The sequence below is a fragment of the Salvelinus fontinalis genome, chromosome 16, assembly GCF_029448725.1.
Source record: "Salvelinus fontinalis isolate EN_2023a chromosome 16, ASM2944872v1, whole genome shotgun sequence".
NCBI classification, from domain to species: Eukaryota; Metazoa; Chordata; class Actinopteri; order Salmoniformes; family Salmonidae; genus Salvelinus; species Salvelinus fontinalis.
The window spans coordinates 2,304,664-2,329,567 of record NC_074680.1 but is presented as its reverse complement, the minus strand read 5'-3'; the positions used below and the strand labels follow the sequence as shown (position 1 = coordinate 2,329,567).

The window sequence follows — 24,904 nt, the reverse complement described above, 5'->3', positions numbered from 1 at the left end:
GGCTTTATCCGTACTACAATGGTGGATATTGCTCATCCACCTGTTGCTAACTCTAGCAGGCTTGTAACTGCGCGTGCATGTCGCACATGGCTAGTCGTACACAGAGTCGTACAAGCCATGACGTCATTTTCTGAAATGTTCCAAGCTGTTTAAAGGCACAGTCAACTTAGTGTATGTAAACTTCTGACCCATTGGAATTGTGATACAGTGAATTATAAGTGAAATAATCTGTCTTTAAACAATTACTTGTGTCATGCACAAAGTAGATGCCCTAACTGACTTGTTAACAAACTATAGTTTTGCCAAGAAATGTATGGAGTGGTTGAAAAACGAGTTTTAATGACTCCAACCTAAGTGTATGTAAACTTTCGACTTCAACTGTATCTATATTTCATGTTTTTTTCACTTTCACAGCTAGGTAATGCAGCGAACTAGTTTAGCCTACTCAAACACCTGGCTCAAACAGAGCGATGCTCAGTTAGCTAGCTAGCTATGGCTATCCAACTATGGAACTCTTCCAAGTCAAGGTAAGCTTTTGGCTTGAATAATTTACTGCCCCCGGGACCTGCCGGTGTAACTGCTAAACTGCTTGCTGACTGTTCTGCATGTTTGAAGCTGGTTTACTAACGAGTTAGTACTAGTAGCTATGTTGACTATGATGTTAGCTAATATGGTGACAATGATGTAGGCTGTGTATAGCGGTTAGAGGTTATGATATAAATGTTTGGCTTGGAAAGTTTTTTTTCGCCTGGTCACAGATAGCCGATGTGTTGTGCACTGAAGTAACACAAGTGAAGTGAAAAGGTGAGAGGAGAGAGCGGAGATGCCAGAAGGAATTATACAACGGTCAAAGGGATCATGCTGTTTGTACACTACATGACCAAAAGTACGTGGATACCTGCTCGTTGAACATCCCCCCTTTGCTGCTATAGGAGCCTCTACTCTGTGAAGGCTTTCCACTAGATTTTGAAACACTGCTGCAGAGACTTGCTTCCATTCAGCCACAAGCGCATTAGTTAGGCACTGATGTTGGGCGATTAGGCCTGGCTCGCAGTCGGCGTTCCAATTCATCCCAAAGGTGTTCGATGGGTTCGAGGTCAGGACTCTGTGCAGACCTGTCAAGTTCTTTCACACCGATCTCGACAAACCATTTCTTTATGGACCTCGCTTTGTGCACGGGGGCATTGTCATGCTGAAACAAGAAAGGGCTTTCCCCAAACTGTTGCCACAAAATCGTAGCACAGAATCGTCTAGAATGCCATTGTATGCTGTAGAGTTAAGATTTCCCTTCACTGGAACTAAAGGGCCTAGCCCAAACCATAAAAAAACAGCCACCCCCCCCAGACCATTATTCCTGAATGTTGCAACCGAGGAGAGACGGTTTTTACATGCTACATGCTTCAGCACTTGCCATTCCCATTCTGTGACCGTGTGTGGCCTACCTGTTCGTGGCTGAACCGTTGTTGCTCCTAGACGTTTCCACTTCACAATAACAGCACTGACAGTTGACCGGAGCAACTCTAGCAGGACAGAAATTTAATGAACTGACTTGTTGGAAAGGTGGCAACCTATGACGGTGCCTGAGCTCTTCAGTAAGGCCATTCTACTGCCAATGTTTGTTTATGGAGATTGCATGGCTGTGTGCTCGATTTTATACACCTGTCAGCAACAGGTGTGGCTGAAATAGCCGAATCCACTAATTTGAAGGGGTGTCCACACTTTTGTATATATAGTCTATGTGGCTGCTATGAAAGTGAACTGTGTTTGATCAGGGGTGTATTCATTCTGTTGAAAAACTTTTCTAAAAAACGTTACAAAACGGGGATAAACATACCTCAATTTGTCTAATAGAAACTCTTGTTTCCAACTGTTGGACTAATGATTACACCCTAGATCAGCTAGATGCAGGCAAGAGTGTGCGAGGCGGTATTGAACGTGTCAAAGTCTGTCACCTTGATTACTAAAATGTATTTCGACTTGTGCACCTACGTTGTAAGCGTTCATTCATAGGCTAGGTTGTAGTAACCTCCTGATTGGTTTAGGTAACATTTGAGTGTCATGTAGTAGCCTAAACCTATCGATGCTACATTGAGCTGGGTGAATGGAATATGAATGACAGTCATCCAATATGCTGTAATAGAAATAAGGCCATGCTTATATATATTGTTTTAATCATCCTCCCTCATCTTAAATGGCACCGAGCACCACTGCTGTAAACTGGGCTTCTGTTCCCGCACTGTACTGTTCTTGCCAACTGTCTTTGCTGTCCACACCTGGTTGCAGGTATCTACATGTATTTGAGCACACCCTCCTACATGTTTCTGTTACTTTGCAAAATTCTGTGGCAGTATAGTTCAATATAGTTCATAGTGACAGACTGTAGGTTTGTTGTAGCCCTGGAAAAACACTTCTGATTAAACTCATTGAGAAATGTATGATTAGTTGACAAGTTGAATCATGTGTACAAGGCAACATTTTTAAATGGGTACTGTTAGGGGCACTTGAGGACTGGAGTTGGGAAACACAGCTGTAAGGTCAGGGTTTCCCAACCCTCTCCTCGGGGACCATCAGATGTTTCACATAAACTCAGTAAAAAAAAAGAAACGTCCTCTCACTGTCAACTGCGTTTATTTTCAGCAAACTTAACATGTGTAAATATTTGTATGAACATAACACGATTCAACAACTGAGACATAAACTGAACAAGTTCCACAGACATGTGACTAACAGAAATGGAATAATGTGTCCCTGAACAAGGGGGGGGGGGGTCAAAATTAAGTAACAGTCAGTAAGAAAAGTAACAGTCAGTATCTGGTGTGGCCACCAGCTGCATTAAGTACTGCAGTTCATCTCTTCCTTATGAACTGCACCAGATTTGCCAGTTCTTGCTGTGAGATGTTACCCCACTCTTCCACCAAGGCACCTGCAAGTTCCCGGACATTTCTGGTGGGAATGGCCCTCTCCCTCACCCTCCGATCCAACAGGTGTCAGACGTGCTCAATGGGATTGAGATCTGGGCTCTTCGCTGGCCATGGCAGAACACTGACATTCCTGTCTTGCAGGAAATCACGCACAGAACGAGCAGTATGGCTGGTGGCATTGTCATGCTGGAGGGTCATGTCAGGATGAGCCTGCAGGAAGGGTACGGTGATGCTGATGATGCTGTGACACACCGCCCCAGACCATGACGGATCCTCCACCTCCAAATCGATCCCGCTCCAGAGTACAGGCCTCGGTGTAACGCTCATTCCTTCGACGATAAACGCGAATCCGACCATCACCCCTGGTGAGACAAAACCGCGACTCGTCAGTGAAGTGCACTTTTTGCCAGGCCTGTCTGGTCCAGCGACAGTGGGTTTATGCCCATAGGCTACGTTGTTGCCTGTGATGTCTGGTGAGGACCTGCCTTACAACAGGCCAACAAGCCCTCAGTCCAGCCTCTCTCAGCCTATTGCGGACAGTCTGAGCACTGATGTTGTGCGTTCCTGGTGTAACTCGGGGCAGTTGTTGTTGCCATCCTGTACCTGTCCCGCAGGTGTGATGTTCATATGTACCGATCCTGTGCAGGTGTTGTTACACGTGGTCTGCCACTGCGAGGACGATCAACTTTCCGTCCCGTCTCCCTGTAGCGCTGTCTTAGGCATCTCACAGTACAGACATTGCAATTCAATGCCCTGGCCACATCTGCAGTCCTCATGCCTCCTTGCAGCATGCCCAAGGCACGTTCACGCAGACGAGCAGGGACCCTGGGCATCTTTCTTTTGGTGTTTTTCAGAGTCAGTAGAAAGGCCTCTTTAGAGTCCTAAGCTTTCATAACTGTGACCTTAATTGCCTACCGTCTGGAAGCTGTTAGTGTCTTAACGACCGTTCCACAGGTGCATGTTAATACATTGTTTATGGTTCATTGAACAAGCATGGGAAACAGTGTTTAAAACCTTTACCATGAAGATCTGTGAAGTTATTTTGGAGTTTATTTGCATTAGCCCTAAACTGGGACACCTTGATTCAATTAGTCAACTATCACCAAGACTTTGATTAATTGAATCAGGTGTGCCAATTCAAGGCTACTACAAACATGTGAAACCTCTGGTGGTCCCAGGGGAGAAGGTTGGAAAGTACTGCTGTAGGTCTTATAAATCTGTTGATCTTGGTGTGTCCTGCATGTTATGCCTCTGTTTCAGAACTCTACACCAGTTTCTGCAAACTCCAGTACTCGAGTACCCCCAACAGTACCATGCTATGATGGGGGCTGATACTGACGGAGATGCACTGGAATGGGCCCTTCCTAGAGATAGCTTAGATAAGATAGAGGAGGCCTTGTTCCTATTGCAATTCCATAGGTGTATATGTACTTTATTTCAGGTTAGACACTTGTACACGTGTGAAACAGGACAAATATAAGCAGCCTCTATTTGACATTTTGGATTGAGAACCACTGCTCGTTAGAATGTGAGCAGATTAAATAATTTAGAATGTTCTTTCATTTGAAGATATTGTTAACACACCACCCTAAAATGATCTGTGTGTCATCAATGTTGACATGAAAAATATGCATATGAACACATAGTAAGATAAATATGAATCTCTTGATGCTTTTGTTGGGCCTATCAGTAAACATATGAAACAGCATATCAAGTATTGAAAACTAGTGTTTTGTATAATCTTATTTTATATTTGTTCTACTAATGCCCTCAAACAGAACTCTGGACCTCACAGCCAGTTCCAGTGCGTTTTTTCATTGTTGCCCTCTAGTCAGGGACTGATTTGGACATGGGACACCAGGTGGGTGCAATTAGGGCTGTGCGTGCCAGGTGGGTGCAATTAAATGTCGGTCTCACGGTAATTGATCGTTAATTAACATAAACACATGTAGCATCTCCTGGCTTCCACACATAGCCTACAAGTCACTGATGCAGACTGTTGGAACATCTACATTTTAAAAAGTCTAATAAATCCTTGTAATATAGCCTACACCTGAACAATATATATATTATTTATTTTAGACAGGTCTAAAGAAACATGATATGAAGAAAATGTAGTCTATTTAGTCTACACTAGTTCATTTAGCAGACAAGATTTGCTTAGAATTCCATGGCATAATTGTATATAATTTTATAGTATGAAGAATACAATTGAACAAAGCTGAATAAAATAAAGGATATTTTCAACAAACGATTGGAGAAAATGGTGTTTTCCCATTAGTGGCAAAAAGTGACCACAAATGTATTTATGCATGTAATGCTTTTATTATAAAGGTGCATTTTTATGGTGAAAATGATCTTCCCCAAACTTGAAACTCAAGCACTGCATACCAGTATGCCAGTTAGGCTCCACACCAGTTGTAAAGAGAATTCATGTGCTTCCTTTAAATAAGTTATTTGGCCACTTTAGTTGTGATACAAACCATATAAAAACATATAGGCCTATGGGCTAGGCTACATGGGGTGTGCAACTATGATTTGAAAAAGTCACACAAAAAAGGCATTGTTTCTTGCCTTAAGCTGGGCATCATTTACAAGTGATAATATATTGTCACCCATCAGACTATTCTTGATTTAATCTTGTCTTTACATACACTAAATAATATACGTGTGAAATTCGTTTTGATGTAGAATGGACCATTATCATGCAACTGTCTCGCACTTAAAAAGCAAATGGAGTACGCTTTTCCTGTGGTTCATTTTCATGCCAGTCAGGTACAGTTGAAGTCGGAAGTTTACATACACTTAAGATGGAGTCATTAAAACTAGTTTTTCAACCACTCCACACATTTCTTGTTAACAAACTATAGTTTTGGCAAGTTGGTTAGGACATCTACTTTGTGCATGACACAAGTAATTTTTCAAACCTTTGTTTACCAACAGATTATCTCCCTTATAATTCACTTTATCACAATTCCAGTGAGTCAGAAGTTTACAAACACTAAGTTGACTGTGCCTTTAAACAGCTTGGAACATTCCAGAAAATGATGTCATGGCTTGAGAAGCTTCTGATAGGCTAATTGACATCATTTAAGTCAATTGGAGGTGTACCTGTGGATGTATTTCAAGGCCTACCTCCAAACTCAGTGGCTCTTTGCTTCACATCATGGGAAAATCAAAATAAATCAGCCAAGACCTCTGGGGAAAAAAATGTAGACATCCCCAAATATGGTTCATCCTTGGGAGCAATTTCCAAATGCCTGAAGGTACCACGTTCATCTGTACAAACAATAGTACACAAGTATAAACACTATAGGATCACGCAGCCGTCATACCGCTCAGGAATGAGATGAGTTCTGTCTCCAAGAGATGGACGTACTTTGGTGCGAAAAGTGCAAATCAATCCCAGAACCTCAGCAAAGGACCTTGTGAAGATGCTGGAGGAAACAGGTATAGAAGTATCTAAATCTACAGTAAAACGAGTCCTATATCGACATAACCTGAAAGTCCACCCAGCAAGGAAGAAGCCACTGGTCCAAAACCGCCATAAAAAAGCCAGACTACGTTTTGCAACTGCACATGGGGACAAAGATCGTACTTTTGGAGAATGTCCTCTGGTCTGATGAAACAAAAATAGAACTGTTTGGCCATAATGACCATCGTTATGTTTGGAGTAAAAGGGGGAACGCTTGCAAGCCGAAGAACACCATCCAAACTGAAGCACGGGGGTGGCAGCATCATGTTGTGGGGATGCTTTGCTGCAGGAGGGACTGGTGCACTTCACAAAATAGATGGCGTCATGAGGCAGGAAAATGATGTGGATACATTGAAGCAACATCTCAAGATATCTGTCAGGAAGTTAAAGCTTGGTCGCAAATGGGTCTTCCATATGGACAATGACCCCAAGCATACTTCCAAAGTTGTGGCAAAATGGCTTAAGGACAACAAAGTCAAGGTATTGGAGTGGCCATCACAAAGCCCTGACCTCAATCCTATAGAAAATGTATGGTCAGAACTGAAAAAGCATGTGCGAGCAAGGAGGCCTACAAACCTGACTCAGTTACATCAGCTCTGTCAGGAGGAATGGGCCAAAATTCACCCAACTTATTGTGGGAAGCTTGTGGAAGGCTACCCAAAACGTTTGACTCAAATTAAATGTATGTACAATGTAAAGGCAATGCTACCAAACACTAATAGAGTGAATGTAAACTTCTTACCAACTGGGAATGTGAATAAAGAAATAAAAGCTGGAATAAATGATTCTCTCTACTATTATTCTGACATTTCACATTCTTAAAATAAAGTGGTGATCCTAACTGACCTAAGACAGGGAATATTTACTAGGATTAAATGTCAGGAATTGTGAAAAACTGAGTTTAAATGTATTTGGTTAAGGTGTATGTAAACTTCCGACTTCAACTGTAGCTATACTCCTGTTGCAAAGATAAGGAAAGTGCTTCATATTTGCTTAACATTAGGAAAGTTGAGAAATAAATATAGTAGGCCTAACCTATAGAAAGCTGATAGGATCCTCTTTTTAATAGAGGCCATCACTCTGTTTTTTCGCACAATTGCATAGCCTATAGAAATGTTGCGCAACATGAGCTCATGGGCTCTCATGAAGTGTTTGATTCGATTTTTGATTACATTTGCATTGATTTCAGAGTGATTATAGAGTGTTGAGTACCCGGCAGTTAGCAAGTTTGGTAGGCTACTAATGACCATCAGCAATATCAGAGCTTGGAGAAGCCTAATTACAGTGACTAAACGGTCACGTGGAATTTGACTGCCTTCATGACTCGTGATCGCCAGTGTGGCAGTAATATGGTCACTGCAACAGCCCTAGGTGCAAATAATTATCAGGTCGAACAGAAAACCAGAAGGCTTTGGACCTCTTGGGTAAGAGTTGAATACCCCTGCTCTATACTATTGACAAAGGAAATAAACCTTTCTTTTATAAAATAAATACATTTAGATTAGGTTACATATTGCGTCAAAGTATTGATTTCCCACTCACAGAGATGAGGATGAAGGAGAGAATGGATTTTGAGAGACCCATGGTACCTGGTAAGATGAATATTGAACTTGTTACCACCTGTCCCTGTAGTAGGGTTAGGGTTACCCTGCGATCATCCTGCCCTCGACTAATAGTGGCTACTTGCAGTTCACAGAACAAAGTATTTTACGTTTGTGGCATCTGATTTATTAACCCTGCTCTAAAGTTATGCATAGCATAATGACAAGAACGTGCATTAAGACGGTTTTATACTTTGTTCAATTAAACATGTCATTTATTATATCTTGCGACTCCTCAACCTCCAGTAACCCCCATGTAGTGCCCATCAGAAGAGGGGAATTTGCTCCTGTTGGAGCTGACAACACAATCCAGCAGCAACACTGGGTTGTCTGGTCCCAGTTGCTCACCTCGCAGGGCCCACTCCTCCAGGCGGAATTGTCTACAAAGAGCAAAACAAACACCTGTCATGCACCATAAATACTAAGACATTCCTGTCAAGCATCTGGTAACAGGTACTGTCTCTCCCAATACCATCATTACCATTGATAGTTGTAATATTTAGGCCTTTGGGGGATTTTCTCAAATTAATGGGTAAGATTGTATTGGTGAAAATATAAAGTGACATTCCTTCCCGCTAGGCTACAACCTCCACACAAAATGTTGAATGAATAAGCTTCTACTCTATACAAAGCCATGGCCTTTTCAGGCTGGTATTTGAGTAGGCCCTACATCCGTATGGAACAGTTGTTTAGTAGCTAGCTAAATTCTTTCATTTGTTTTTTCACAAAGTAGCTAGCTATTCGCAGTGAGCTGGTGACGCAATTGAACTAACATTAGCTAGCTAGCTAGCTAGAACCACTGAGCTAGAACCAGGCCAGCTAGCTAACTAACTTTGGCCAGTTAGCTGGCTACCGCCTGCTAGTTGCTACAGTTAGTTAGCGAGACTGGTGTTAGCTAATTTATATGCAGCAAAGGAGCTTGTGAAAACAGTAATGAAATAACTAACTAACCTGTTAGACATCTGTTCTCCGGGACCCACTGGTTTGGGCTGCTTCTTCCAATTTTAGTTCAGCATGTGGTAGAGGGTGGTAAGTAACATTATCCCTCTGTCGTGTGCAGGCCAAAGCTGGGGTTGGCGAGGAGGCATGCACCCTCCTCAATCCCTGCTAGCAGTCCCTGACCCTGTGCCCACTACCGACAGCAGAGGCATTCCTCTTATATGGCCATTACCAGTTGGAAAGGTAACATTATGATTATACTAGTTGGTCGCTCAGGCAGGATGTTTAACTCTGGATCCTGCTAGCAAACAGCTACAGGGTAAGCTAACATACAATTGTAATGCATTCTGGCTTAAATTCAATTGTGAATATTGCTGAGAATTTAACAAAATATATTGTGCGTCAAGGATGTCAGGATAAATCATTATGTAGCTAATGTTAGCTAGCTAATAATTTGTGCCACTACTTGCTACTGGATGGTCACGGTGCCAAGTAGTCAAGACAGATAGATCTCCAATAAGCACATGCTGCATTCTCACTTTGTATGATCTGTAATCACAATTCTGTCTATCTTTTTCTGTTTCTCCCGTTAGCCCCCATTTAATAAGTTACAAAAAAAGCTGAAATATTCCAACGGAAGTTGAAGGCCATAAATGTATCTTTCTCTGTCATTCGAGTGTCAATGTTGACAATTTAGTGGAATTTCTTAAACGTCCTCTGAGAGAATCCCTACGTGAGAATGCTATATTTTTCTACTCATCCTTCCTGCAGGATCGCTGCGCCATCTGCTGACCATTTAGGGCAGGGATGGGCAACTGGTGGCTCACGACCTCCCATTTTTTTTGTTTTTTTGTCTGGGTCTCAACTTAATGTTGATAGTTAGAATAGACAAGGTGCTATTTAGAAATTTGGTTGTATATCAACAGTTTTTCTATTGTTATATCTGTCACTGAATTAGCCCATGTCAGGTAAATTAGTCTAGCCAGCTATCTAAACTTGTAGCAATCATGATCAAATTACCGACCAGGGGGCCCCCATTGAATTCAATAGTCACCGAGATATCATACTCAAAACTGCAAACATTTCTCTCCACCCAATGGCAAAATGAGTAGAATTGCAGGAAAGTAGTTATACATTTGCAAAATCTTCTCTCAGCCCCTTGGCAAAATGTTTAAAATTGCAGGAAATAAACTTGCTTTAAAATTGGCACATTTTCTCTATGCCCCTTGCCAAACTGTGTAGAATTGCAGGAAATGATTATTATTATATTTGTAATCTCGGCTGTCCAGAGGGGGGGGGGGTCGTTAAAATGTTTTGCTCAGAAGGTGGGGGGGGCACAACAAAATTTCACCCAGGGCCCCCAAAAGGCTATACGTGTAGGTATAGATGTGGTTAACCTCTACGGGATTGGTGTCTCCCCGCGGGACGATTGAGCTAACGTGCGCTAATGTGATTAGCATGAAGTTGTAAGTAACAAGAAAAGTTCCCAGGACATAGACATATCTGATATGGGCAGAAAGCTTACATTCTTGTTAATCTAACTGCACTGTCCAATTTACAGTAGCTATTAGTGAAAGAATACCATGCTATTGTTTGAGGAGAGTGCACAGTTATGAACTTGAAAATGTATCAATAAACCAATTTGGCATATTTGGGCAGAATTTATACAATATTTTGAACAGAAATGCAATGGTTCATTGGATCAATCTAAAACTTTGCACATACACTGCTGTGGACAAAATCTAAATTGCGCCTAAACTGCAATAATAGATTGTGGCCTTCCTCTTGCATTTCAAAGATGATGAACATAATCTTTTACCAGATGTGTTGTATTCTCCTTCATTAATTTCACATTTCCACAAACTTCAAAATGTTTCCTTTCAAATGGCATCACGAATATGCATATCCTTGCTTCAGGTCCTGAACTACAGGCAGTTATATTTGGGTATGTCATTTTTGGCGAAAATGGAAAAAAAGGCTCCGATCCTTATTAAGCAAACCTGCGAGCCACGGCGGCCCCTCATGATGATTTCTGATTTTTTGTGGCCCCCACCCCTATCAAACTTGCCCATCCCTGATTTAGGGAATGGAGTTCTCAACCTGAGTGCCAAATATCATGCCATAATATACAGTATTACACACACACACACACACACACACACACACACACACACACACACACACACACACACACACACACACACACACACACACACACACACACACACACTCTCTCTCAAATTGGTCACAAACACATGGTTAGCAGATGTTAATGTGAGTGTAGCGAAATGCTTGTGCTTCTAGTTCCGACCGTGCAGTAATATCTAACAAGTAATCTAACAATTTCCCAACAACTACCTTATACACACACACAAGTGTAAAGGAATGAGCGCCTCCTGCTGAGTGCCTCCTGCCGGGATACACACTAGACATAGTGACTCAGACACCCCTATTCAAGTCTATTTGTCTTTGTTTACATAGGACCAAGTGGGGAGTAGTCACGACTCTCTCAAAAGCAGCAAGGCCATACTGTGATTGTGTTTGTTTAGTCACAGCAGGGTATGTGTGTGCGCGTGGGGGAACTGTGGATCACTGAACTTAAATACACAGAGATGACATCCCACTCCGAACCTGGCATGACAAAAGGGAATCCAGCCTTGGTGTCTAACCGGTGAGATCATGCCACAGATTTTTGATGTGCCCGCACCCAGGATGCGCTACCTCTGCTTCCGGCGTATGTGTGTGTACACGGCCCTGGAGGGGTGGATGCAATGTGGCCGGAAGTGATCCTCATTCACCACACTCACACCTGAACAAAATCCAGTCCAAAGGGAGATCTGATGAAAACCAGGGCCCGCATCCACAAAGAGTCTCAGAGTAAGAGTGCTGATCTAAGATCAGTTGTGTCTTTAGATCATAATAAATAATAGTGTATGGACAGATCCTAGATCAGCGCTCCTACTCAGACGTTTTGTGGGTACGGACCCAGGTAGTCGAAACACTGTCGAATAAATTCACATGGGAGCATCATGCAGTGTGCAGAGTACACTATTTTGACGTCCAGCACCTGCTAAGTCTACGGATATGCGTGTCATCGCTTCTCTATTCAGTAATACGCCTGTTTCGTGGGGAAAAGCAGTTGGATGTCTTTCATTGTGCTTACGCACACCCTTTCGGCCCCTGTATGATGGAGTAACCTCTTTTCATCCCTTTCTCTCGCTCTCTTTTCACCCTGTCGTGCTCTCTCATTATCAGGTTCTGTCATACCTTGTTGGTGAGGAGCTGGCACACTTGAGGTACATAGTCAATGAGGCAGCCTCCACTAGGGAATGCTGGGATGTGTAGTGCAGAGGAACCTCCAAGTGCGCTGATGGACAGAAAGATAAAGAAAGAGTTAAACTACGGCACACAGCAATTCAATTCATATCCCTACTAAGGCCCATTCTATAAGGAGACCCGATAGCGTTGAGTAAATTGCAGATGCATGCAGGTCATCCTATGCTTCCCGTAATGAATCACTTTTAGACTACCTGTGGTAAACAGAAATGGGAACATTCTAGAGTTGGTTCATGTTTACTTCAAAGCCTTACACTCTGCAATTTGAATTGGCAGAGAGCGAGAGTTAAAGAGAGGGAGGAAGAGGCAGCAATAAGGGACTGAGCACGCAACCCTTCTGTCAAACATTACATACATTTTCCACTGACGTTAGTGCATGGTTTATCAGAAGTATTTCATCTCACGACTCAGATTCAGACTTTGCTCACACAAGCATTTTCTGCCTCTATGTACAGAACCATGCCCATAACACACACACCCTGGCATGTCCTTGATATACACTAGTTTATCCCTTAATTCAGGTTCAGCCCCACCCTGCTCTACAAACACAAGTGTTCTCAGGCATGACTGACAGGGGTGGTGGTTCCAGCTCCAGGCACATCCCTTCCTCCCTCTCACAGAACAGAACAGAAGCAGAAGAACAGGTGGAGACTAGAGAGGAGAGAGAAGGGCAATATGAACTGCACACACCCTGTTAAGGTAAGACATAGGAATGAGGTCAGACGTAAGCCTCTAAACAGACCACTCGTCTCTACGATCCACAGCGAATATGATGCGTGTGTGTGCGCGTTTGCATTGAGTGCAGACACACTAGCACAGACTCCGTCCCCCCAAAATGACACAACTCCCTCTAAAAGAAAGCAAACAACTCTCTCTCTCTTTTCCATCAGTATCTCTCCACATGTATCTCTCTCACAGTATACAAACCCATCCAAAACCTAATTTGAACAACTGAAAAACACATACACACAACCTCACAGAGAGCAGCCATAATGTCAGAGAGAAGAAAAGTAATGTTCCCATATGGGGGGGGGGGGGGGGGTCATAGCTATAACCATGAAGCTACACTCTCTAGAGCTGGAGGGGGTCATAGCTATAACCATGAAGCTACAATCTCTAGAGCTGGAGGGGGTCATAGCTATAACCATGAAGCTACACTCTCTAGAGCTGGAGGGGTCATAGGTAAAACCATGAAGCTACAATCTCTAGAGCTGGAGGGGGTCATAGCTATAACCATGTAGCTACACTCTCTAGAGATGGAGGGGGTCATAGGTAAAACCATGAAGCTACACTCTCTAGAGCTGGAGGGGGTCATAGCTATAACCATGAAGCTACAATCTCTAGAGCTGGAGGGGGTCATAGGTAAAACCATGAAGCTACAATCTCTAGAGCTGGAGGGGGTCATAGCTATAACCATGTAGCTACACTCTCTAGAGCTGGAGGGGGTCATAGCTATAACCATGAAGCTACAATCTCTAGAGCTGGAGGGGTCATAGGTAAAACCATGAAGCTACACTCTCTAGAGCTGGAGGGGGTCATAGCTATAACCATGAAGCTACAATCTCTAGAGCTGGAGGGGGTCATAGCTATAACCATGAAGCTACACTCTCTAGAGCTGGAGGGGTCATAGGTAAAACCATGAAGCTACAATCTCTAGAGCTGGAGGGGGTCATAGCTATAACCATGTAGCTACACTCTCTAGAGATGGAGGGGGTCATAGGTAAAACCATGAAGCTACACTCTCTAGAGCTGGAGGGGGTCATAGCTATAACCATGAAGCTACAATCTCTAGAGCTGGAGGGGGTCATAGGTAAAACCATGAAGCTACAATCTCTAGAGCTGGAGGGGGTCATAGCTATAACCATGTAGCTACACTCTCTAGAGCTGGAGGGGGTCATAGCTATAACCATGAAGCTACAATCTCTAGAGCTGGAGGGGTCATAGGTAAAACCATGAAGCTACACTCTCTAGAGCTGGAGGGGGTCATAGCTATAACCATGAAGCTACAATCTCTAGAGCTGGAGGGGGTCATAGCTATAACCATGAAGCTACACTCTCTAGAGCTGGAGGGGGTCATAGCTATAACCATGTAGCTACACTCTCTAGAGCTGGAGGGGTCATAGGTAAAACCATGAAGCTACACTCTCTAGAGCTGGAGGGGGTCATAGCTATAACCATGAAGCTACACTCTCTAGAGATGGAGGGGTCATAGCTATAACCATGAAGCTACAATCTCTAGAGCTGGAGGGGTCATAGCTATAACCATGAAGCTACACTCTCTAGAGCTGGAGGGGGTCATAGCTATAACCAAGAAGCTACACTCTCTAGAGATGGAGGGGTCATAGGTAAAACCATGAAGCTACACTCTCTAGAGCTGGAGGGGGTCATAGCTATAATCATGAAGCTACACTCTCTAGAGATGGAGGGGTCATAGGTAAAACCATGAAGCTACATTCTCTAGAGCTGGAGGGGGTCATAGCTATAACCATGAAGCTACAATCTCAAGAGCTGGAGGGGGTCATAGCTATAACCATGAAGCTACAATCTCTAGAGCTGGAGGGGTCATAGGTAAAACCATGAAGCTACAATCTCTAGAGCTGGAGGGGGTCATAGCTATAACCATGAAGCTACACTCTCTAAAGCTGGAGGGGTCATAGCTATAACCATGAAGCTACACTCTCTAGAGCTGGAGGGGTCATAGGTAAAACCATGAAGCTACAATCTCTAGAGCTGGAGGGGGTCATAGCTATAACCATGTAGCTACACTCTCTAGAGATGGAGGGGGTCATAGGTAAAACCATGAAGCTACACTCTCTAGAGCTGGAGGGGTCATAGCTATAACCATGAAGCTACAATCTCTAGAGCTGGAGGGGGTTGTCGTGTCTTTGGCATCATTAAAACTGAAGACTTATTTATCAAATAACTTTCTAATTATTATTACGCGATTAAACTGATTAATCATGTAACTGTAATTAACTAGGAAGTCGGGCACCAAGGACAATATTCAGATTATAAAGTTATAATTTTCCTAATATAACTTTCAGCAGCCTGGGTGTTGGAGACAGGGAGGTAGGGGGATGGTGCATAGAAAAGGGCTGGTGCAGAGGGAGGGGGGGTGGGGGGGTAGTGCTCGCTGTACCCAAAGAGGGCAACGTCATGACAGGGTCATAGGTAAATGGTGTTCTACAGTATTGGTGCAGAGTTTTTAACCTTAGACAACAAGCTATATGGGCTAATAGACCTGGCAGACCATAGTATTTATATAGTTCAAATCCTTTCAGCATTTTGATTGAGCATGCCTGGAGTGCCTGATGGGCAGGGTTTGCACTTTTGGGGCTACTCCATTGCTCCAACAAGCTCAATCAAGGGCAAATGATTTTTTTTAGAAAGAACACAAACACTATTTGAACCAAGGCCTCTATTCCGGTCTCCATATACACTACATGACCAAAAGTATATCAACACCTGCTGGATTTTTGTTTTAGATTCCGTCTCTCACAGTTGAAGTGTACCTATGATAGAAATTACAGACCCCTACATGCTTTGTAAGTAGGAAAACCTGCAAAATCGGCAATGTATCAAATACTTATTCTCCCCACTGTATATACCACTTGGGTCCTGTTTCAGTAATAATGATATCAGACCTTCTTGTTGCGTGTCTGATAATCTACCATTTATATAGGAGTGGTTAAAAAAAGCTAATAATGGTCCTTTGAGTATATCAAAAAAAGTGTTGTATACTTCCACTGGTATGCCATCCAGCCCTGGAGTTTTCCCACCCTTAAAGGCCCCAATTGCATCAAGCAGTTCCTCCTCTGTAATTTGGCCTTCACATGAGTCTTTCTGTACAGATGTTAATTTTACATTATTATTAGGAAAAAAATCCATACAATTAGTTTCAGTTAGTGGAGATGGAGAACTGAAAGATATTCTTAAAGTACTTTACTTCCTCTTTCAAAATATCATTTGGTGACTCATGCGTGACTCCATCATTTGTAACAAGTTTTAATACATTTTTTTTGGTAGCATTTCTATATTGAAGATCGAAAAAGAATATGGTGCATTTTTCCCCATATTCCATCCAGTTCCAGTTTTATAATATATTACACTGGATCTTTCTTGAATAAGTTCCTCCATTTCTTTTTGTTTTTCCTCTAACTTATTCTGTGCCTCTATGGAACCGGTTTTATTGCTATCTAACTGTACTGTTAGTCCTTCAATAATATGGACTCTTGATCTAAATTGCTTTTGTTTTATAGATGAGTACTGAATTGCATTGCCTCTAAAGGCACACTTAAAAGTGTCCCATACAATACGGGGATCTGCTGTACCTATGTTATGTCTGAAAAAGTCAGTTATAAATTCTTCTGTCCTAGTTGTAAACAATTTATCATCTAGTAGGCTTTGACTAAATTTCCAATATCCTCGCACACGTGGAAATTCTGTAAGAGTAATATATATGCCAATTATGTGATGATCCGACCGCATTCTGTCCCCTGTCAACACTTTTTAAACTTTTGGTGCCAGAGAGAATGGTATAAGAAAGTAGTCAAGATGACTAGCTTGATTAAGCCTCTGCCATGTATATCTCACTAGGTCAGGGTATTTAAGTCTCCATATATCCTCTAATTCCAATATATCCATGACATTCATGATTTCCTTAAGTGCCTGAGGGTGATAGTTTGTAGTGTGATTTCCTTTCCGGTCCATAGAGGTATTTAAGACCGTATTAAAATCTCCCACCTTTATAATAGAGTCTAGTGTTGCTTGTAGAGTTGATAAATTCTTATATATATTTTCATAGAAGCTTGGATCATCATTATTCGCATCCGTATAGGTTAATAAGCCATTTCTGTTTATTGTCCAATAACATATTTAAAATATATATATTTTTTTTTATTTATTTAACCTTTATTTAACCAGGAAAGGCTCATTGAGATTTAAAATCTCTTTTTCAAGAGCGTCCTGGCCAAGATAGGCAGCACCAAGTCACCTGAAACCCCACCTCTTCAAGGAATACCTAGGATAGGATAAAGCAATCCTTCTGCCCCCCCCCCCCCCCCCCCCCCTCCCTTAAAAGATTTAGATGCACTATCGTAAAGTGGCTGTTCCACTGGATGTCATAAGGTGAATGCACCAATTTGTAAGTCGCTCTGGATAAGAGCGTCTGCTAAATGACTTAAATGTAAATGTAAATTACAAAAATTACAGACAGACAACATGAAAAACTACAAGTAATCTAGTAAAAACCATAGAATTCACAAGAGTATAACAAAATCAAAAACAGCAAATTAAAAACATTGACAGGTCAGGGAATCAGCCTCAAAATCCTTCATCAGTGATTTAAAAACACCAAATCGGGACAAGTTCTTCCAGTTTAAAAGTATTTTGTAAGTTATTCCAAGACGATGGCGCAGAGTACATAAAAGCCCTTTTACCAATAATCCATCTACCTTGAGGATCTGTTTGGACAATTTGCACATTTGGATCAAAATTACTGTTAATTAAAACCATCACCACTTTTGAATTTCTTTGCCCATGGGAGAAATATATTTCGCCCCCCCAATTCTTTTTCCACAAAACTTCATCTAAAACTGTTGAATGGGTTTCCTGTAAACAATAGATATTATATTCCTTCTCTTTTAGCCAGGTAAATACTGATCGTCTTTTCTTATTATCTGCTGGGCCATTACAATTGTAAATGGCTATACTTATTTCCCCACTTACCATAATGAGACACAACTTTCAATTCTTTTTTATCAAAATATATGTTCGCAAACGTACCATTAAAAAGTAACATGATGATTGAGTGTCTATATAGCTGTACCATGATATTTGCATTTCTACTAAGTAAACCTCCAATTGGTCCCTACTATTCCACCCGCTAAAAGCCCTCCTCATCCCGAGTTGGGTTGTCATCCCAATGCCCGGCAGACCACCCTCGACCCCCTGTATCCCATAGCCCTGAACCGACTGGGATCCATCCTTTGAAAAGAGCACACAGTGCTCACCTGGCCATTCTACTGCCAATGTTTGTCTATGGAGATTGCATGGCGGTGTGCTTAATTTTATACACCTGTCAGAAACGAGTGTGGTGGAAATAGCCGAATCCACCAATTTGAAGAGGTATCCACATACTTTTGTATATATAGTGTAACTATCTATATATATTTTTTTAATGTAACCTTTATTTAACTAGGCAAGTCAGTTAAGAACAAATTCTTATTTACAATGACGGCCTACCGGGGAACAGTGGGTTAACTGCCTTGTTCAGGGGAAGAACAAACATATTTTTACCTTGTCAGCTCGGAGATTCGGTCCAGCAACCTTTCGGTTACTGGCCCAACGCTCTAACCACTCGGCTACATTTCTAGGCTGTATTTCTATCTGCAACATTACTCCTTACTGAACACACCCCTGACGGCACAAAGCCACAAGGTGTGGTGGGAAACGATGATGATATAGTATGGGTCAGACAGAGGTTGTAACTGGGCCATATTATCCAGGTATGAGGGGGAGTTGCCAGAGCACATTGTGGGAGGCAGTTCATCTAAGCTGTGGATTCTTATCAGTAGATTATTCATGTCTGAATTGTTACACATTGTTACACAATGTGGGCTACGACCACTTCCCTTTAATGCAGTTTTACAACGTTACTTGTTGTGGTTTAGCCACTATCTAGTGTTCCTCATTATTTAGATACAACATCCTCAGTCATGACTAGTATCAGTTTATTGCTTGACAAACTACCGATAATGTCAGCTGTTCGTTCTTTACCTTGTTCAGGGTTGATCTATATTGCGCTACTTCATTCGCAGATCAATGATGGCATATTGTCACTGATATAGAAATATAATTAAATCAAATTGCTGTGGTCGGATGAGCTATGCCCTTTCTAGTAATTCTATTTCTATGGTCGCCAAGCCCTCTGAATTGTGAACGACGCATTCCAAATAGGTCATACTGCCATGATGAGAGCCCGATGCACATATTAGCATTGCTCTCTGTGCTTTTTTTTTGTTGTCTAAATGCTACAATGACCAATGCAAAGCAGCTCACGACAACGAAGACAAATCCTCCGACTGTAAAAGTCTATCCGCCCACAGATCTATCTAAGAATAACCTCATTTCATTCAGATGTAAATGCAGACATAGACGCACAGAACGGTCGACTCACCAGTTAATTAGCGAACTCGTCACTCACGCGTGTTGATTGGGTCCGTGAACAAAGACACTTGCGATTGTCATTGTAACGACGCACGCCTCAAACTGTCAATTGAATGAAGGCTGATTAATCACTAGCGTCTGACGCTGCCAGATAAACTGTGGAAATGGAAAGAAGATATTTATTGTGTATTTGTCAAGGTATTTGAGAAGATATTTCATATGCATTGGATCCAAAATGCTTGCTTTACTTCACTTAATTTTAAGTTGCTTAAAGTAATAGTAGTAGTAGTAGTTGTAGTAGTAGTAGCAGTCTTGTGAGTGCTGTGCAGTTTTGATTATAAAACGTAATGATTAATTGTAGCGTTGGCATAGTAGCAGTGTCTGAAAAAGTACCCAACTGTCATCCTTGAGTAAAAGTAAAAGATACCTTAATAGAAAATGACTCGAGTAAAAGTCACCCGGTAAAATACTACTTGAGTAAAAGTCAAAGTATTTTGTTTAAAATATACCTAAGTATCAAAAGTAAAAGTATAAATAATTTCAAATTCCTTATATTAAGCAAACCAGATTAAGCAAACCACCATTGTCATGTTATTTACATTTACAGAAAGCCAGGGGCACACTCCAACACTCAAACATTTACAAACAAAGCATGTGTGTAGTGAGTCTGCCAGATCAGAGGCAGTAGGGTTGACCAGGGATGTTCGGTTGATAAGTGCGTGAATGAGACTATTTTCCTGTCCTGCTAAGCATTCAAAATGTAACAAGTACTTTTGGGTGTCAAGGAAAATGTACGGAGTAAAAAGTACAATGTTTTCTTAAGAAATGTAGTGAAGTAAAAGTAGTCAAAAATATAAATAGTAAAGTACAGATACCCCAAAAACTACTTAAGTAGTACTTTAAAGTATTTTTTACTTAAGTACTTTACACCACTGCATAGTAGGGAGGAAAGGTTTAAAAGGACACATAATATAGTTTTAAATATTGGTATGAAAAAAGTTGCAGACTAGCAGGAGCTTGTTTGACAAGTGCAGGTCCATAGCCAGGGTTCATCCAAGGTTCAATCATGTTTGGTGATGGTACTATACACAAAAGTGAAGGAAATTGCTTTATACAAATCTGACCTTGTCAGTTAAAAGACTGTTGATTGTCCGAGTGAATGCTTGTGTAAGGGCCAGGGAATCACCTTGTAAGAAATAAAAGAGGACTCCAACTGACAAAGGCACTAGATTCTTAGCTTATCTGTCCTCACACGGTCTCTCTCTCACACACACACACACACACACACACACACACACACACACACACACACACACACACACACACACACACACACACACACACACACACACACACACACACACACACACACACACACACACACACACACACACACACACACACACACACACACACGCGCTTCACTCCACCTGAGTCACCAAAGGTAATCTCCTGCGTTAATTAAGTCATGGGCGGCCTTGTCACTGCATGAGTGTGTATATGTTGGTGTATGTCCTGTATTCAGTAAATTTGTCATACGGAAGGCTACGTTGCTTGAGGGGGGGGTTGTCCACACAATGACTCCTATCCATTGTGGGTGGAGTGCTACGAGTGGAGTCACCAGCACAGGCAGAAGCAGGGACACCTCAGGGGTCCTTGGAGAAGAGTATCATGGGACCAAAAATGGCTCAGGACTTTGGCCAAATTGCCAAGTGGATTGGTAACCCAACCCAAAGGGATTTGGGGTATATTTCCAGACCGTTTAGTGAAAAGGGAATAGCATCTGCTATTAAAACGCTGTCGTAATTCATTTGAATGCAGTGAGCTCTAGTGACCAGATTAGCGTTAATCTTTCTGTGCATACATGACATGGTATACAAGTGCTCACTAAAAAGCATGAGCTGGCGCACAACCAGAGAAAATGATATAGTGTCGAGGTGCTGACTAACGGTGAATAAACTGGAAGCTATAAAAACAGAGTCACTCCATATGCATTACCTCCTAGTAATCTATTGGGTGAAAAAACACCAACGTTTCGACATCACTGTGCCTTCTTCATGGTCAAGTGCTCACTGACAGTGATTTGCAAATAAATGACATGGTCTCAATGTCACTGAAAGCATCCGTTTCGACTAGCATCGTAGTTCTCTGTGAAGGCCGAGGCCCTACCCCCGAAAGAATATGTCACTAGTCCTAAGTAGCATGAGAGTATCCCTATTTCTTTTGACCAGCCAGCACCTCTTCGGTCATTGTCTTCAGGCAACAGTTTGGCACTGTCGTGACCCCCTCGCCTCGTAAACACCCTCATAACCGGTTCAGTTGTTTCAATCCCACTTTACCTGTGTGGAATTTTGACATTTGCTGATATGCCCCTGGTGTAAAGGGCTTCAGTGGTACAATTTGTGCTAAGGGGGGGGAAGTACAAGTGTCTCATTAAGAGCTGAAAGAAGGTCAAAAGTGAATTTGGAATATTTGGGAAAATGTAACGTTCAGATCACACCAAACCCACTTCTTTGGCACAGAGGGTTCCCAAAGTTCCCATAGACCTAAATCTGTGTGTCCAGTGCATTTCCTGTTTTGGCCGAATGACACTCTCCCTTTGGGCCGAGGCAATATGCATCAGGAAAACACATGCTGTTCTAGTTAATGTCCTGACATGCCAAAAAGAGTTTCTAAAGAAACTTTGATTACGACAGAAAGGTTTCTAGATAAACTTTAATTGTGACAAAGACAGCTTCCACAAACCAAAGAACCTCAAGGGCATAAGGTAAACGTGTGGCCTAGTAGAAAATACTTAATTCATGATAATACCCACTGGGAAAACTAGTAATTGTGGGTAACGTAGTCTCATGACACTTCCTCCGTCACTCAGTCAGAACCCAAAGCAGGTATCATAGGGAGGGCTGATGATGGGTCCACCAGGGACACAACGACCACGACAGGGGTGAGGCTGAAGTCTGGCAGCATGGTGTCGTGTAGAAAAAAATAATCCCCACCCACACAGTGTAGCACCTGGAATTCCTTGGGTGCTTTTGATATTCACCAGGGAGTGGGTAAGGTCTGTGGACTCGCTCAGTCATCTGTGCATTGAGGAGCACTCACAATTCTGCTGCAAGGATAGGTGTGTGTGTGTGTGAGGAGTGTTCTGGTGGGCGCCCGCGGCTATGCTATGCAGCTCCCTCTAGATATATGGGGTTATAGGCAGCTACAGGAGAAATATTATGGAGAGGAACACCGCAAATAACGTGGCTGCTTACAATGGTTCACAAGTACACATATGGAAAAGCATACAAGCACACTAGAGATGTGCAATGCATATATTACAGGCAAAGGCAATCGCATTCACATATGCGCACACACACAGACCCGAACATTGCTCTGCCGCAGCCTAAAACTGTCTCTCTCTGTTGATTTTCTTTGGCTCCCAAATAGGCTTTGGTTTGGGGGCAGAGACGGTGCCCACTCGATTCTTTTATGTAACACTGCAGGTTTTCTGGGTAGAGCGAGAGGCTAACGACTCATCTCATAGACTGACTGGGTACAGTCAGGTCCGGACCAGCCAACAGTGGAGAAGAAAAGCGAGAGAATGGAGAAAAAAGGAGATGTAACAGGGAGGCAGGAAAATGAGAAACGAGAAGGATGGAAGAGACATGGGCTGTCAATCTAAACCTTGTATATGGCTGACATTGGTAGATGCCTTGTATATATGGCTGACATTGTTTTGATGCCTTGTATATATGGCTGACATTGGTAGATGCCTTGTATATGGCTGACATTGGTAGATGCCTTGTATATATGGCTGACATTGGTTTGATGCCTTGTATATATGGCTGACATTGGTAGATGTCTTGTATATGGCCGACATTGGTAAATGCCTTGTATATGGCTGACATTGGTAGATGCCTTGTATATGGCTGACATTGGTTTGATGCCTTGTATATGGCTGACATTGGTAGATACCTTGTATATGGCCGACATTGGTAAATGCCTTGTATATGGCTGACATTGGTTTGATGCCTTGTATATGGCTGACATTGGTTTGATGCCTTGTATATGGCTGACATTGGTTTGATGCCTTGTATATGGCTGACATTGGTAGATGCCTTGTATATGGCTGACATTGGTAGATGTCTTGTATATGGCTGACATTGGTAGATGCCTTGTATATGGCTGACATTGGTTTGATGCCTTGTATATGGCTGACATTGGTAGATGTCTTGTATATGGCTGACATTGGTTTGATGCCTTGTATATGGCTGACATTGGTAGATGTCTTGTATATGGCTGACATTGGTTTGATGCCTTGTATATGGCCGACATTGGTAAATGCCTTGTATATGGCTGACATTGGTAGATGCCTTGTATATGGCTGACATTGGTAGATGTCTTGTATATGGCTGACATTGGTAGATGCCTTGTATATGGCTGACATTGGTAAATGCCTTGTATATGGCTGACATTGGTAGATGCCTTGTATATGGCTGACATTGGTAGATGTCTTGTATATGGCTGACATTGGTTTGATGCCTTGTATATGGCTGACATTGGTAGATGTCTTGTATATGGCCGACATTGGTTTGATGCCTTGTATATGGCCGACATTGGTAAATGCCTTGTATATGGCCGACATTGGTAGATGCCTTGTATATGGCTGACATTGGTAGATGTCTTGTATATGGCTGACATTGGTAGATGTCTTGTATATGGCTGACATTGGTAGATGCCTTGTATATGGCTGACATTGGTAGATGTCTTGTATATGGCTGACATTGGTAGATGTCTTGTATATGGCTGACATTGGTAGATGCCTTGTATATGGCTGACATTGGTAGATGCCTTGTATATGGCTGACATTGGTAGATGTCTTGTATATGGCTGACATTGGTAGATGCCTTGTATATGGCTGACATTGGTAGATGTCTTGTATATGGCTGACATTGGTAGATGCCTTGTATATGGCTGAATTTGGTAGATGTCTTGTATATGGCTGACATTGGTAGATGCCTTGTATATGGCTGACATTGGTAGATGTCTTGTATATGGCTGACATTGGTAGATGTCTTGTATATGGCTGACATTGGTAGATGCCTTGTATATGGCTGACATTGGTAGATGTCTTGTATATGGCTGACATTGGTAGATGTCTTGTATATGGCTGACATTGGTAGATGCCTTGTATATGGCTGACATTGGTAGATGTCTTGTATATGGCTGACATTGGTAGATGCCTTGTATATGGCTGACATTGGTAGATGTCTTGTATATGGCTGACATTGTTTTGATGCCTTGTATATGGCTGACATTGGTAGATGTCTTGTATATGGCTGACATTGGTAGATGTCTTGTATATGGCTGACATTGGTAGATGCCTTGTATATGGCTGACATTGGTAGATGCCTTGTATATGGCTGACATTGGTAGATGCCTTGTATATGGCTGACATTGGTAGATGCCTTGTATATGGC

The 24,904-nt window shown here is 42.2% G+C and overlaps 1 protein-coding gene across 1 annotated transcript in view; it reads right to left on the bottom strand.

Annotated features, from left to right (window-relative positions):
- Positions 1-24,904, bottom strand: part of babam2 (BRISC and BRCA1 A complex member 2) — a 196,732-nt gene that overhangs the window by 26,271 nt on the left and 145,557 nt on the right. Inside the window, exon 8 of the mRNA XM_055864136.1 lies at positions 12,204-12,303. Within this exon, the coding sequence (XP_055720111.1) occupies positions 12,204-12,303 (100 nt within the window). The remainder of the gene's footprint in view (positions 1-12,203; positions 12,304-24,904) is intronic.